At 39.5% G+C, this 12,522-nt stretch overlaps 1 protein-coding gene across 3 annotated transcripts in view; it reads right to left on the reverse strand.

The window, feature by feature from the left end:
• The window catches only part of LOC143171866 (E3 ubiquitin-protein ligase NEDD4-like), a 203,522-nt gene that overhangs the window by 111,166 nt on the left and 79,834 nt on the right, over window positions 1-12,522 (reverse strand). For all 3 annotated transcript variants that reach the window (XM_076360983.1, XM_076360982.1, XM_076360981.1), the window contains exon 3: window positions 4,050-4,131. In XM_076360983.1, coding sequence (XP_076217098.1) covers window positions 4,050-4,131 — 82 coding nt within the window. The remainder of the gene's footprint in view (window positions 1-4,049; window positions 4,132-12,522) is intronic.

Below are 12,522 nucleotides of genomic sequence, written 5' to 3' on the forward strand. Positions count from 1 at the left end.
GAATTTAAAAAACATACTAAGCATCTTACAAGATCGTAAGATGGTAAACAGCAAATACGGCTTTTTCTACTGCAGAAAGAAGAAGAGAGCATTTCTAGCAGGCCATTCAAAACAGAGCTCCAAAAGGGAACACAAGGCATTAATCAAATTTTACAGTTGGAATAACTAAATGTGTGGAGGGAGGTAAATCAAAACAAAAAGCCTCAGAAATTCAACATAGCTAGATCATGCCAGGTGAATCTGAAATTTTTCTGATAACTTTATTTTTTCAGAGTAAGGAAACAATACGTTTGTTGCCACAACAATCCCTTTGGCTGGAACTAAGCACTTCATAAGGCTAGGTCCAGCTGTACAGTAGGATACATATCAGACAACTGCACAGGTAATGTAAAAGGAGAATAAAAAGGGGATACTGCAGTCCCTTCTGCCTTCTTGAAGGCATTTCCTGCAAGACAGTGCCACACAGAAAGTTAGCCATTAAACAAAAATGAGTAGAAAAATAAGAAACTAGTGAAGGGTTAGATGCTGTCATATTAAAAGAAAAGTTACAGAGCTGAAGGTGATAATTGGCAGCATCTTTCAGAATCACTCCCGAGATTGACTTAGCTCAATAGTTTTTTGTTAATGATTTTAACTCAAAATCAAGATATACTAATGATGTTTGCTATTTATGAAATAAACAGAGATTGCAAATTGCATAGGAAGAATACTGCTTTGAGGGCAGAAGTCTTGAGATGAAATTTAACAATTCAAACCAGAAACAACTAACTAGAACTTTCCAACAGATGAGTTAATATTACTATTATGGAAATGACTGAGAAAGTCCAGGCTTTAAGTGACAGTTACAAGAAACAGTGAAAAAAGGCAGATGCAATCCCAGGAATACATCATAGAATCATAGAATTGTTTAGGTTGGAAAAGACCTTTAAGATCATCAAGTCCAACCGTTTAACCTAGCACTGCCAAGTCCACCACTAAACCATGTCCCTGAGCACCACATCTACTCGTCTTTTAAATACCTCCAGGGATGGTGACTCAACCACTTCCCTGGGCAGCTGTTCCAATGCTTGACAACCCTTTCGGTGAAGAAATTTTTCCTCACGTCCAATCTAAACCTCCCCTGGCGCAACTTGAGGCCATTTCCTCTCGTCCTATCGCTTGTTACTTGGGAGAAGAGACCGACCCCCACCTCGCTACAACCTCCTTTCAGGGAGTTGTAGAGAGCGATGAGGTCTCCCCTCAGCCTCCTTTTCTCCAGGCTAAACAACCCCAGTTCCCTCAGCTGCTCCTTGTAAGATTTGTGCTCCAGACCCTTCACCAGCTTCGTTGTCCTTCTCTGGACACACTCCAGCACCTCGATGTCCTTCTTGTAGTGAGGGGCCCAAAACTGAACACAGTATTCCTCAGTCCTCTGTCTACAGTTGGGTTGTTGTGCAAACATTGTCCTTTTTCTCTTTCTTCCTAGGGCAGCACTAAAGCCATGAATTTCTCTCTTCCTTGATACAATCAATACTTTCACATCTTTACTACATTTTTTTTAATTTATGGTGGTCTTCTCAGAAGTCTTCTTATCTTCCTTTCACATGGATCCAAAGCTGGTAAGTATTGCTTCAGATCAGCAGTAACGTTACAACCTTATTTCCAATCTAATGCTCTCATTTCAACCTCTCCTATCTTTCTGCACTATAGCCATTACATTTTAAATGTGTAGGAGCCGAATATGCCATGTCTTTAGTAATCATGCTTTTATACCAGCAACATCCTTTCAAACAAGGACAATGTTATTCTAATAAGAATCAAGAAATTCATTAAAAAATTAAATAAAATAATTTAAAAAAGAGATCAGAAATTGAATAAAACTCTGGATCTGGTCACCATTATTTCCTAAGAAGCAAGGGGAAAAAATGAAGTCCTATATCCATGCCACACCTCCTATCTCCTCTCCCCCCATTTCACAGACTTGCTACAAAGGATTTCTCTGAAAAGTCAAAGGATCCTTGCACCTTCATGATCTGCCTCACATCCTCTCTGCTATCATAATTGTCCTGAGTTTTAGTCACAAAGTAACAGAACAGTTAAGGATCTCCAGAGATCCCTTCCAATATCTAGACCATCTAGACTCACGCTACCTCATATTGAAATTCTTCCATTTCATTGAAAGGTGAAAGAGAAAAATCTCCCTCCCATCCTCAGGCATTCGCAGTCAATGGAAGCTACCATACTATTTTAAGACAATAAACAAGCGCTACAAGAACTGGACTTGTCTAGACAGTTATTTTTCAGTAAGCCATTATTTTTCAGGAATCCTGAAGCATATATTTTGCAAACAAGCCCATGAAAGCAAATGCATAGACTGTTCATAGGGTGCAACTGTTCAAATGTCTCCGACCTCCACTGACTTCTCTCCAGATGAAATGAGTTGCCCATTTAGTAGCTGGTAAAGTCTGAGCCCGTATCGCTATTGATACAAAATTATTACAGTGGTCCAAATTATTTTTTAAATGAGAAAATAAACCTTCACCTACACTCATTTTATTCATCTACCCTTTACAATGTTAAGAAAGATTTATCAGTACACAGACACAGGTGTACTGATTTAATAGTTTCTCATGAATATTGCCATTCATAATAAGACAATCAAAGTCAATCTTGCACTTCAGCAAGAACATGTTACTTAAGATTATACCAGAATTGTAATAGCCAGGTATTTTATAATAGCCTGAAAATGACCTATCAAGCCTAAGCATTTTCCATTCATATGATTTCAAGAACAGGACTTGACTCCGTGCAACTACGTCCCAGGAAATGGCATGACAAGCAGCACACTCTCTACAAAAACAAGATATGCATATTGTAAGAAAACCTCCCACATACTTGTATGGAATTGGCGATAAATCTTGAACCTATTTAAGGACACAAAAAATGCCACAGTCCATATTGTTACTATAGCATCAAACTAGGTACTCTTTTTTGGAAAAGTTAACATTTTTCTCACAAATTTTAATGTCAAAAATCTCTACATAAAGCTAAGCTAGATGGGCTATAAAGAACGTATTTAAAAGGAGTCAATGAATGTAAAAATGCTATTATGAAACACGTACCAATAGTTAACCGGGAAATCTTTTAAAAATTACTTTTACTTTCCAACATCAAACATGCTCTGGGTCCTGTGAAAAGCTCTGCCTGAATCTTCCAGGATTTCACATTGGTTTTCTCATGACACCTAATGTTCTGATTTTAGAACAGCATAATTCTATTTTGTGTTTTCAGTAACAAAATTTTCCTCACTATTCTGTTTTGCAATAATGATTTCAATTGAATCATTGTTGATTCTGAATATCTTCATAAAAATGACAACTCATTATTTTTCCTTTACTTTTCATACTGGTTATGACTTCTTTCCTCTCTGCCATCACTACCACTAAATTAAAAAAAAAAAAAAATTCTTAGGGCCCTGATAATAACAAATATCCCCTGGTGGAATTTTTGTTTGTGTGGAATAAAATTAAGAAACCAAAGAAAATTTAATTTTGGTTCTAATTAAAAATGAAAACATTTTCAGTGCATTTCCAGGCTTTTCTTACAGCATATCTTCTGTCATTTAGCTATTTTAAATTCCCATATTAGGAAAGTATTTTGAAAATGGAAATTTTGAAAGGGAACGTTAAATAATGATCATTTTTTCTAAAAGTCAAATAAAATATAATTAAAACAGAGCTTCTTAGTCCTTTATTTCAGCTATGTCTTTCATTAAAATATGACTTTGATAAAAGAAACAGTGAATGATGTAATGAGATTTGATAAGCCAAGGTTTAGACAGTAATATGCAACATACTAGGATTTTTTTCTCTTTTATTTTTCTGTCAACAGATCACGCACACTGAAGATGCATGCACTTGTTTTCTTATTTTGGTTTGAAAAAAAATACATTATTCAGTTGCTATACATGTATGCAACCATTTAAATACATGTTGTATTATGTTATAGAATTGTGTTCCAGTATTCTTAATATTTCCAAAACAATAGAATAAAAAAAAGCATATACATACCTTTTTAATAGTTTTTGTCTGCACAAGAGCAAGTTCTCTGTTCTCATCTGCTACATACAAGGAAAGTTTCACATATGGGTCACTGCAAAAGAAGATGTCATATTTAATGGGAATATAATTTTACAGCCAAATACAATTTCAGTATAAATTTGTCATTTAATTGGATAACATCAGCTCTAAACAATTCTAGTGAAAGTGTTTTCAGTGAAACCTAGTAACTGTAACAAGCTACTGAAACATTTATAATACGTGTTTGAATATGCTTAATTAAATACTGACCACAGCATTAAAGATGATTTAACTTGCAGCTTTGTCCCATTGCTATGGACAAGAACCACTTGCTTGCATACAACTTCTGCTCACGAGCATGCACGTGGCAGTCCATTTAAACAAGTCAAGAAAAAATCTGAGCCATGGATTTTAGGAGAGACTCACTGTAACTAACCACTTGAGGTTGACAGGAAATGGAACAGGAATTATCTTGAAAAAGTGGTTCCAATTCTACTGAACCATAAAACCAAGCTGCATGGTATCAGCAGTGATACCAGTATGGTCCTTCTGTCCATCTGATACCCCTGCCCAGATCCTGAGCTCTTCTACCCATGCCACAGGTCTCCTCCTCACCAGCTGGTTCACTGCGGTGCTCGCTGCAAACAGACGCTCGTACGCTCATCTCACAGGCAACCCACACTCATGGGTCCCCACCGAATGCTGTCATGGACACTCTCCCCAGCTGGTACCCTTGCCCAGACCTAGGACCTCCTACTCCCTGGCTAGTCCAGCTTGGGGTATGCTAGTGAACGCCACACGTACTGTTCCACGCATACCAGGTCTGTGTGTCTACCCTGGCCACTTGTTCTGGCCTTTGTGTTGTCCCTTCTTCAACGGCAGAACACCTCTGCATGGAGCTATGCGCAGAAACAGATCAGACACTCACTCTGCCCCCCAACAGCCGGCACCCAGACTGCGACCAGCAGCCCCGCTCCAGCCACTGGCACTGAGCCCCTCACCTGCATTTTGGATAATCTCCATGAAGAAGATGCTCCCGCCTTCCACATACCCTTCCATACTGAATAGCACACTGACCCTGCTTCAGCTTTTTGGGCCCTTCTCATTACCAGGTCACTGAAGATCAAACACTATCATTAAGGTTTGCATAAATGCTTCAGCCTCCATTCAAATCCAATTTCCAAGGTCAATGAAGCAGAGTGAACATTAAATTTGCAGCTATGGGGTATTATAACTGCTACCTTGAGCTCTACATAGTAAATAGAACCACTGCTAGAGCTATTTTCCATTAGAGTTTATTTGCACTTAGGGAAAGTCTTGCCCACTGTGCCAGAACCAGCCAGCATAGACAAATCTGGCCTCAGATGTCCCCCCCACCCCACCCCCTCTTCTTCTTTTCAGAAGGAGAAGGAAGTAGACATATTCCAGAGACCATACAGCACTCTATGTCAGACATCTTTCAGATATAAAACATGCCACTAAAGGAGGTCACTGCTTTCACCCTAACTTCAGCTGCTTCTCACTGTTGCGGTGCCGCGGGTTTCTACCCTCCAAATCTGTGCTTTCTGATTTCTTTCAGCAGGGAGACAGTAGCTACGACAAGGGGCAATGTGGAGAAAGGCTCCATGGCACCAGTATGAGATGACAGTCTGCTAGGTCCTTTCCAGTACCAGCAGAAGAATACTACATCTGTTGGGAGCTCTAAACATTGAAGGACTCCACAAGACCTGAAGAAGGGAATCTTGTATGCTACAGCAACCTTAAGTATGCTAGTGTGGTTTCCACAGTACTCACAAATAATACATTCAAATATAACCTTTCTTTTATGGAATAAACTAGCATGGCCACAAAAATGATCCGAGAGCTGGAACACCTCTCCTATGAGGAAAGGCTGAGAGAGTTGTGTTTGTTCAGCCTGAAGAAGAGATGGCTCTGGGGAGACCTTCTTGCAGCCTTTCAATATATAAAGGGGGCTTATACGAAAGACAGAGAGAGACTTTTTACTAGGGCCTGTAGTGACAGGACATGGGGCAATGGTTTTAAACTGAAAGAGAGCAGGTTTAGATCGGACATAAGGAAGAAATGTTTTACGATGAGGGTGGTAAGACACTGGCACAGGTTGCCCAGAGAAGATGTGGATGCCCCATCCCTAGAAGTGTTCAAGGTCAGGTTGGATGGGGCTTTGAGCAACCCGGTCTAGTGGAAGATGTCTCTGCTCACAGCAGGGCTGGGGGGGGGGGGGGGGGGGGGGGGCGGCACCAGGGGGGTGGACTAGATGATCTTTAAAGGTCCCTTCCAACCCAAACCATTCTATGATTCTATATTGAAAGGTGTTGTGGTTTAACCTCAGTCAGCAACTGAGTACCACGCAGCTGCTCGCTCAGTCCTCCCCACCCCCCCGCCCCCGGTGGGATGGGGGAGAGAATTGGAAGAGTAGAAGTGAGAAAAACTTGTGGGTTGAGATAAAAAGTTTAATAATTGAAATAAAATAACAACAACAATAATAATGTAATAACAACAACAACAACAATAATAATAATAAAAGAATATACAAAGCAAGTGATGCATGATGCAATTGCTTACCACCCACCAACCCATGCCTGGCCAGTCCCCGAGCAGCGGCCCCCCTGGCCAGCTTTCCCCAGTTTATGTACTGAGCATGACGTCCCATGGTATGGAATGTCCCTTTGGCCAGTTTGGGTCAGCTGTCCTGGCTGTGCCCCCTCCCAGCTTCTTGTGCACCTCCAGCCTTCTCAGTCGGTAGAGCATGGGAAACTGAAAAGTCCTTGGCTAGTGTAAGCATTACCTAGCAACAACTAAAACATCGGTGTGTTATCAACTTTGTTCTTGTCCTAAATCCAAAACACAGCACTGTACCAGCTACTAGGAAGGAAATTAACTCTATCCCTGCCAAAACCAGGACAAAAGGACCCAACTGGGAGAAAAACATCCTGCAGAAACAGAATAACTTCACATGGGTATAATGTCAGAAAGTGGAACTGGAGCAGTGCCTCTGCTTGAAGAGAGGAAATGGGTGGAAGAATAAAACCAGGATACTCAACTGCTCCGATGCTTCCCTTTCAAGATTGTAGCACAGTCAACTGGATGCCAATCTAAGGTTTCTTGAAGGAAGGATAAACAACAGACACTCAGATTACCAACCATTTAATTCAGAGATTCAGACACTCTCAAATACATTTCTCTGATGCTGTTTAAATTTAAAAACAATTTTGTGACAGTATCACTACAGAATAATCAGCAGTTGAGTGTTCATTATACTAGATGCTTAATTTACTTGGAAAATAAAATACCGCAGTAAGGTGAAAATAAACTAAGAATAAACAAGACAATGTTGGATTGATTATTGTATCAGTAGATGCACATAAATGCATCTACTTAAATGGCAATTAAATTCAGCATTAAGCACCAAGGTTTAAAAGAAAACAAAGCATCATTGTGATTAAAAAGAAATGCTGATACTACTTTGAATTGCTTAATGTACTGTGCTGCCTAATAGTTACTGGCAAAATAGCCTATTACAAGAAGCAGTAGAAACCAGATATTCATTGAGGCTTGCAGTTTGCAGTGTGTGGGAGGAATCAAACAGCGCCTTTCTGACATAAGCCAACATGAAGAAAGAAGTCTGTATGGAAGGAGGAGGATTAAAAGGTAAAATTAAGGACCTTATAGGGCTGTGAAACGAAAGTCTTAACCCCAACACTGCACAACATTAAGAAACTAAGACTGACTGCTAACATTTGAATCCACAGAAGCATTTAGGCATGTTTGTGGATCTCATGTTCAAGCTTTTCTGCAGGTCTGGCCCTTAGTTTTAATTCAATGCTTAGACACTTAAGTCCGTGTCTAAGAATGTCATTTTGCCTTCAGTTTTAGCTGGTCTAAGTCTGCTGCTGAAGTTAGCCTATCCTCTCCTTCACCTTTGGCCACATATTCCTGCATCACTGCTAGTCAATCAGATCAGACAGCTGATGTGACTGAAAAAACCACTACAGAAACAATAACAGTAATAATTACAAAGTAAGAGCTTTCAGATATAGAAGTTTCCAGAAGATAGGGAGGAAAAGAAATGCCCAGCTGGGATAAAGGGAAGATAAGACCTCACTTTCAATGGAAGCAGAGACTCAGCTTAGCTTAAGCCAATTGTAAAACCTCAATCTTAGTTACTTCTGGAATCGAAGCCTAGAAAGTATTATTTTGATAGCGATTTTACTGCACAGGACATTGACAGCCATATGTAAAACAAACAAAAATCATATGGGTATAGGTGGACCTACATCTAAGCATAATGGTACTACTTACGCACACTTGAAAAACGTGAAGGTTCTTAAAGAAAAAACTCTGTAATGCTAAATAGGTGGGAATAACACCCTCCCAGTTTTAAGATATCAATCCATACTTGGGCAATGCTGTTTTCATCAACCCTTAGAAATATGAGAAGTTCTTAATCCTAAAATATCCTGGATGAATCTTCTGTCTACAGAAAATGAAGAACCGTGAAGGTGGCAACAGTTGGTTTTTTTTTTAATACACTTTTAAAAAAAAAACAACAAACAAGAGAATAATTAAGTTTATTACAAATTTCAGTAAGAAAATGTTGCCTTTACTGAACAGACTATTGACATCTCTGCCCGCTTGAGAAGCGGGACAGACTGTCAGACTAAACTGCACCAGCAAAGTTCTCACTCCTGAATGTGCGGCAGGAATTTATCCAAATGGTTAGATATTTGAGAGTGTTTACTTACATGCAGTCGTTTAAGTAAACGAGTAAATGACCACTTAGCTGGTCAGATACTATAAACCAACCTAAGTTGACACTGCTCTGAGTAAAGCTGTCTCACACCCCTCTCTACCCTGGCCACTTGTTCTGGCCTTTGTGTTGTCCCTTCTTCAATGGCAGAACACCTCTGCACGGAGCTATGTGCAGAAACAGATCAGAGGAAGGATTCAAATTAAACGCAACAGGCAGTGGGGCAAGAAGAGGTCACTTTCCAGCCCAGTCAGGACCCTCGCTCATTTCAGCGTGCAAATGTGCTAACATTTGCTGTTCTGGGAAAGAGAGGATACACAACAGAGGCAGGAAGGAGCGTCAAGGGGAAGGGCAGGAATTTTTATTTATTTCTTTTTAAGTCATGATGTCATCTTAATGTTTTCTAAAGTCTACCATCTGACTTAATCTTTCAACAAACTAAACATTGCAAATAAATAGAAAACAGCACTTGTTAAGGACATCTTTAAGCCACGTGAAATGCACTGCCAGCTTGTTTTTTTGTTTTTGTTTTAGCGTTTTGAATAGCAATGAGCATTTAAAAAAAAAAAGAAAACTGTTAAATAGAATATAAGGAAATAAGGAAACAGCAAAAGAAACAAAACCTGAGATTTACCACTACAGTTTCTTATCCAGAAGCTGTGGCTGATGTGATTTGATGACAGCTTATAGAAAAATTTGTTTAAGTCACGTTACCTGCTTTACATACTGCTAAATTCAGCATTTCATTCACAACTCTGGAAGCTGCAGCTGCCTCAACAAATCTGACAATTGGTAATTTTTTTTCTGTGCTTTGAACTCATGATCTGTCCCAAAGAGATGTGAAACTTCATGTGAAAGCTCTAGGAACTGAAGGATCAGAAAGCCATACTCATTTAGCAACAGTGGCAGAGACAGCATCTCATTCACAGATTGTAGCTTCCAGGCCAAAGTTTCCTAAAAGAATTTAGTTATCTGAAGAATAATCACCACACACACAACTTCTGTTCACGCCATCAGAAAATAAGAGGACACGAGTATCAGATACCACAGAGCAGAACACTGAATTTGTAACAGTTTTCTTCTCCACTTGGAATTAGCTGTAAATAGGAAATATTGTTGACGTCTATAAGGTTGCTTCTCTCACTGCACAGTTCTAACTAACCTAGAAAAAGTTTACAGGAAATCATGTAATTTTTCTTCATTAGGATGCAGTATCATTGTAAGCACACTGAGTCATGGCAAGGACATACCCAGATTCATGATTTTGGAAGTATCTTCTGTGTCCAGATAAAACACAGACTGGAACTTATTTTCAAGCACCATACACACTAGTTCTTAGTTTAAGAGCTTGAGCTACATCTTTGTTCGGAGAAAGCTGTGTTTTGACATTAGTCAATTCAAAGGAAGGTCTTGGTGAAAACAAGACAGTTTGTTATGGCTTACAGGTTTCAGACAATTCCACTGGGGACAGGGTTCCATCACTTCTAATTTCAGCGAAGTTGATGTCTAAATTAAATTGAAATATAGCAGAAGAAATTGTTTCTAAATCGGCAGATCTTAAAAAAATAAAAAAAATGGGATGACTCAGGTGTCATTCTACTGCAGCATCTAGCCCTCCAGAGTTCAGAAAGACTTATTAGTTTCAGCACAGTGCTGAACTGAGCTATTTCCAAACGTTTGAATAGGGTTGTGACTCAGCTAATAAACCCACTGAAAAAGAAAATGCCAAGAAGAAGAAAGCAGATGCTCCAGGGCTGCTCTGCAAAAACCAGCTCTGCCCAGCAAGGTCAATGCCGAATTCACCGGATCCAGAGCTGGCACTCCAGCCAGGTGCCTACGTCCTCCGGTCTCCACAGCATCACAGCACTCGTGCTACTCAGGCAACGGGAAAACTCAGACATGACCGGACTTCCTTCCCCACAGCTCCAGATAACAGAAGCAATCTGCAGAGAGCAAGTCTCTCCATTATTTCTAATTATTATCCTGGACAAACTTGGTAAATGGCATCAAAAGGTAAAGTGAATATTTACTGCAACTTTTCTCTAACCGTGTCTCTTTTCAAAACACTGCTAAAATTACATGTTACATTTCCACAAGGATTTCACTTCCCTCCATTAAAACACCTGATTCTTACAAAAATACTGCTGAACAAAACTTCCAAAACCTACAAAATTGTGCTTGAGCAACAAAACACCTCATAGCCAGAATGTGTCAATGTTAAAGAGCATATTCTTTCTGAAGAGAAGGAGCCATTAAAGAACTGTAGAGGCATTACTGTACAATAAATAAGTGATCACTTTTTTTATGCTAGGAACATACTTCGACACTTTGACCTTAAGACTTCATAAGCTCAAAGACCTTTTCATGAGAAGTGTTGTTAAAGAAAAGGTCAAGTTTACAATAATTAAGGTTGGGTTTTGTTCGTTTGTTTTCTTTTTTACAGTTTCTTTGTGATACTCCTCTTACACCCTGGTGCTGTGCCATCTTTAAACTTCCACTGTTGATCACAAATAAAAGCTCATCCTCTTGAACTCTAGCATTACCTGCAAAACTTCTTCCGGAAATTCAAAACTTATTTCTGGGCAGAGACACAGGATACCAAGGATATTGAAACATCTCCATAATGAAAACATACATGAGACCACGAGCCTTCTAACAAAGTGAATTCACTGTGTGTTCAAAGGCCTGTAACTGCAAATGCCATGCCCCTATTTTAGAAAAGTAACTGCTATTAAAATCTAAGCAAAACATTCAGCTACACTAGTCATGAAAACATAATAATATGGATCCATCACCTGAACACCTGCTCTCAGATGTTGATTTAGCTAAAAACCACAAAAACCAAACAAACACAAACGAAAACCAAACACACACAAACCACCATGTCTAACCAGACCAGTTCTTTCTAGACTCCTAGAAAGAACAACAGAAACACAAGAAATGAAGATGAAAGGTTCAGGACTTCAGAATGCCCCCAAAATATATAAATACAGTCAGCCTGCCTGTGTTTCTCATGGAGAGATTGTACAGCGGAAACAACCTACTCAATCCTCATCTCAGGCATTTTACCTAAAGGGCATATTAAAAGCAATTAGCAATGGTTATCCCTACACAGAAAGTGCCTGTTACCAGGCCATTCACCAGTCAGAATGGATCCACCAAGCAGAATTCAGAATACGTTACCATACTCTGTCTCTCACATAGTTCTACCATAGGAATCTTAATACCTATATATAATTGATCAGGTTTACAGAAAGACTTGCAACTGACCTGTAGCAGCCTTAACCTTCCTACCCATTAGAAGCTACAATGCGCATTAGGATGCTGACCATCAGTGAAAGCACAGCTGAGCAAGGAAAGGACTAGATGCAGATCCAGTAAGTATGAAGGGTAGTGAAGGCACAACCATGACAGGTGACCAAAAGCACACATCACATGAAGCGGGCATGCGATTAACTGAAGAAATTTTAGTGGGTGGAAAACACTGTTAATAGTACCAGGGAAGGTGGAAAGGGGAAGAACAGTAGATGCACTTGATACCCTAGAGCACCATAAAAGAATACGCTTATTCTTGAAACCTTGTTTACTGAGAACTGAAAATGAATATACAGATTCAACCAAAACAAAGTCAAACCAAAATCCAACAGGGTATACACATCTTTTTCCCCAATGAAGAAGTCTACTTCGCTTTATAAT

Source organism: Aptenodytes patagonicus, chromosome W (genome assembly GCF_965638725.1).
Source record: "Aptenodytes patagonicus chromosome W, bAptPat1.pri.cur, whole genome shotgun sequence".
NCBI lineage: Eukaryota > Metazoa > Chordata > Aves > Sphenisciformes > Spheniscidae > Aptenodytes > Aptenodytes patagonicus.